At 36.8% G+C, this 4,747-nt stretch overlaps 1 protein-coding gene across 1 annotated transcript; it reads left to right on the forward strand.

Annotated features, from left to right (window-relative positions):
- The first annotated feature begins 433 nt into the window (after positions 1-433).
- LOC105114089 (squalene monooxygenase-like) lies at positions 434-3,853 on the forward strand. The gene is made up of 8 exons (XM_011010508.1): positions 434-1,139; positions 1,286-1,397; positions 1,496-1,658; positions 1,815-1,983; positions 2,329-2,544; positions 2,766-3,041; positions 3,200-3,481; positions 3,598-3,853. Exons 1-8 carry the CDS (start codon positions 906-908, stop codon positions 3,724-3,726), a joined length of 1,581 nt encoding a protein of 526 aa, XP_011008810.1. The 5' UTR covers positions 434-905; the 3' UTR covers positions 3,727-3,853.
- Positions 3,854-4,747: the final 894 nt, after the last annotated feature.

Below are 4,747 nucleotides of genomic sequence, written 5' to 3' on the forward strand. Positions count from 1 at the left end.
TTTTTCTTGTTCTAGGTAGCAGTGCTGTTGTTGTTTGGACTTTGAGCAGTAGCCAGACATCTCCATCATACAGTCATGTCACCTGCTGGCCCGTAAGTGGAACCCCAAGAATGCAATCAAGCGTGTCAATTGATAAGGGCAAAGTGATAGAATGCATGTGGTTCATAAAGACGGATAAAACTTAAAAATACAAATTAAAATTGGATGAAAATATAATATTAATTACAATTGTTTATCTATCGATTGTTTTTCTTACAGGAAAAAAAGTACGACAATTCAGTAGTCTTAAACGATAATCAAGAAAACGGCAATTCAGTATTTTTCTTATTTGATTTCCAATTTTTCTTTTTTCCACTCCAATAATAATTGGTCTAACCATTTAAATGACCATCATTTCCCCAGAGAACAGCTAAACTCAATTATTATGGAATCAGTGGTATACCATATACTTCCAAGGAAAAAAATAATTTTCATCATGCAGAGGACTGACAACCCTATCAACAACCTTTCCATTTGCATGTCTTTTAGCAATAAATCACTCTCCTACTTCCCTAGGAAGCTCCTCTGCGGATGCTTACGATAACCGCTAAAGCTCATAATTCGTAAAATTCAATTTGAAAATTGTGTAGCCATCATAGCCTCCTCCAGTTTTGTATCACTTTATCACTAGCTTTTATAATATAAACAGTATGATGAAAAAAATGATATGAATTGTATGTCTCTGTTAGCGTTTCTCTTTCCCCTTTGACAGGAGTTTTCTTTGTTTCCTGCGCTGCATAAATATTAGTCTTTATGGTGACTCAGAAAACACATAAATGATACCATACTACTATGTGCCTTGGTAGCACTGCAGGGTTCTCGACAGCACATCCAGAGAGAGAGAGAGCTTGTACTGAGAGAGAAAAATGGACTCCAAACATATATTTGGAGGAGTTGTAGCAGCTTTCTTGTTCGGGTTTGTTGTCCTCTACAGTTCAAGAGGGAGAGAGAATATCAAAGCTTCAGAGAAAAATCGAAGCAAGAAAACTTTGAAAAGCTCTGGAAATGGAGTGTGCAGATCAAATTTTGCTGGAAATACTGATGTGATCATCGTAGGAGCTGGTGTTGCTGGTTCAGCTCTTGCTTATGCTCTCGCAAAGGTAATAACCTCTTTCACAATGGTAAAACAGTTAACTCTAAGTGCCTGATCTTGCTTATAATTCAAAGACCAAAACCTAGTAAGCAGAGCTATTGTTGTTCTGTGTGTGCTAAGCAACAGCAACCATGTCTTCTCCTACAACTGCAGGATGGATGGCGCGTGCAAGTTATTGAAAGAGACTTGACTGAGCCCGACAGAATTGTTGGTGAGCTCCTGCATGCTGGGGGCTGCATTAAATTGGCCGAGTTAGGTCTTCAAGGTGAAGAATTACTAGCTGTAGAAATTTTGTTGAACATACTTTCCGTTAATTAATCAACAACAACTCTTATTTATGTCCAACATTTTGTGTGGTAGCAGACTGTCTAGATGGGATTGATTCTCAGACAGTCCTCAGTTTCGCTGCTGTTCACAAAGATGGGAAAAGAACTGCAATTTCATATCCCGCCAATGCGAGTGGCAGAGGCTTTCACAATGGCCGCTTCATCCAGAAACTACGTGAAAAAGCCGCATCTCTTCCCAAGTATTTGTCCTTTCCCCTGAAACCAATAGGAACAGAGTAGCCTGCGAGTACTGAGTTCAATATAACCAACCATAGACTTGATCATTTATGTGTTTGTCAGTATCATTTCATGATGTGAAGATTTTTCTTTCTCATATTTCTTTGATCTTTGTCCAGCGTTAAACTTGATCAAGGAACTGTAACATCTCTTGTCGAAGAAAATGGAACTATCAAAGGTGTGCTATACAAAACAAAGGCAGGCCAGGAGTTAGCAGTTTCAGCTTCACTCACAATAGTATGTGATGGTTGTTTTTCAAATTTGCGACGCAATCTCTGCAATCCAAAGGTGAAAATCTTGCATTATGAGTAAATTTAGATGTAATTAATGAGAGAAGGCACTATAATTTTTTATTTTGTTGATAAGAATACAGACCAGTAGATATACCTTCTAGGTGAATCTCAAATAATAGTTTTATATTATTCTTTAAAATAGTTCTTTGAAAGCTTGAAACTGCTTAGGATCATGATTACTTTCGGCTTAATTATTATTAATATAATTAGTTAGAATGAGTTGTAAGTTTCAAACTTGTGATGTTTGGTTATTAAACTTTGCTATTATATCAAAGAATTAATTCAACCCAAAATTAGTTTAATAGTACTCTCTAACACATGGTCATTACATTTCTTGCAGATTGAAGTCCCATCTTACTTTGTTGGTTTGGTCCTGGAGAACTATAATCTTCCATATGCAAATCGTGCATACTTTATTTTGAAGGATACAATTGTCATAGCTTATCCTGTTAGCAGCAATGAAATTCGTTGTTTAGTTGATGTACCTGGCTCGAAACAACCACCTATTTCCAATGGCGAAATGGCAAGCTACTTGAAAACAGTGGTGGCACCTCAAGTATGTATAGTTGCTTGACATAATGTTACTGAATTGAAGCTTATTTTCATTAATTTATAGAGTACGCTTGATCGCGAATTTATTGTTAATAATATCAGAAAGCAAAATGTAAAATGTCTCATAATGCCGGTCTAAGGTGACATTTTAGCATATCTTTGCTAGTTCTTTTTATTCAATATATACATGTTGTTTGAACTAATGCAGAGATTTGCACATTTCAGATGCCACCTGAGCTATACAATGCTTTCATGTGTGCAATTGATAAGGGCAACATAAGAACAATGCCAAACAGAATCATGCCTGCGTCTCCCTATCCAACCCCTGGTGCGTTTATGATAGGGGATTCCTTGAATATGCGCCATGCCGTAACAGGAGGAGGAATGACTGTGGGACTTTCTGATGCTGTTCTACTGCGAGATCTTCTTAGGCCTCTGAATGATCTTAGTGATGGAGCTGCCATTTGCAAATATCTTGAATCCTTTTACATTCTGCGTAAGGTATCAGCTTTCGCATGCACAAGCTTATCTAATATTTCTTCTGCCAGTCTTCCTCGGAACAAACTCCGAACAGGAATTGCTTAAAGAAACTTCAAATTTCAAGCATTGCTATATTTCTATAGGTTGGGTAGATACTAATAACTTAATATTGGTCGCAGCCAACGGCATTTGCAATAAACACATTGGCAAGCACCCTACACACAGTATTCTCTTCATCGGATCATGATCCATCAAGGAAGGAAATGAAAGAAGCATTCTTCAATTATTTGAGCCTTGGAGGCGTGTTCTCAGAAGGACTGATGGCTCTTCTGTCTGGTCTAAACCCTGACCCGTTGAGCTTGGTTTTCCACTGCTTTGCCATGCTTGTCTATGCTGTTGGCGGCTTATTGCTTCCATTTCCTACACCAAAACGCATATGTATTGCGGCAAAACTAATTTTGGTCTGTATCTCCAGCTCTCATTACCCTTACTATCAGACATTTGTTTGAACTATTATTCTCACCATGAGTTTCCTAGAGAAACTTAAATTTTTATTTTTATTTTTGTCATCTTTCAGGTTGGATCAGGCATCATCTTCCCTATACTAAAGGCAGAAGGAATTAGAGCAACATTCCTCCCGGCAACAATGCCTGCTTACTACAGAACTCCTCCTGTCCAATCCACTGATGATAGAGAAACAGGGTAATAGTTGGTTATTCTTTAATCAAACAAGAAACAAATTATAAAACCTGCAGTATTTTAAGATATAGCTAGTTGTTTTGCATTTTTTTTCTTCTTATAATATAGCAGTACCGTCGTTGTTCGAATTCCCTGTAAGCTTTTGAATTCCCGCTAACCATCTTTTGACTATTTCTTTTTTTTTTTTTGCTTCAAAAGAAAAGGGTCCATAAGTCTAATCATGACAGATTCCATTTTTTGCTTCCATTTTCCAAAGAGGAAAGGGTGCAGAAAGCGATCACTAACTTAACCTGTATAAAACAAAACAACCGAACCATGAAATAGCCAGCTACCCTTCCACACAAAGCTTGCATAACATAATCTGCTTGACATGTACTGGAATGAAACTTAAAACCAACTCAGAAATAATACAATTATTTCATATTAATCAACGTCAATCAGATGTAAATTACATGTTAGTTAGCGTAAAGACATGAGAAGAATCAATAGAAATGGAGACTTGTGCCACTTTACACACATAATTCTATTACCACATTCAATACCACCATGAATTAAAACAAGATGCATACCCGTAATTCAATAATATATCGTCATTTAACAAAGGGACTAAGGACGTCCTTAGCGTTAGGATTCTCCCACTCTACCACTGACTCCCACCATTCTTTCGGATATACTTCAATTTTTTTTAAGTGAAGGAGGGAGAAGACGAATTGGCAACTTTCTCAGCTTTTGACAATTGTCTATAATAATTTCTTTGATATTAGGATTCTAACATGTAAACCCGACAAAATAAAAGATAAGAGACAAGATAAAATAAGAAATGAAACACACAAGAATTTACGTGGTTCATCCAATTAGGCTACGTCCATAGACAAGTATAGAAGGATTTTACTAAGTAATGTGAGAATTACAACTTCTCTCGAATAATAGGAGAACAACTAAGAATCTCTCTATTATTAGGAGAAAACACCTCACTTACTCTATCACAAATACCTCACAATTTTATGGGATTACTCTCTCTTCACTCT

This window comes from Populus euphratica, unplaced genomic scaffold (assembly GCF_000495115.2).
Source record: "Populus euphratica unplaced genomic scaffold, PopEup_1.0 scaffold490.1, whole genome shotgun sequence".
In the NCBI taxonomy this organism is placed as follows: Eukaryota; Viridiplantae; Streptophyta; class Magnoliopsida; order Malpighiales; family Salicaceae; genus Populus; species Populus euphratica.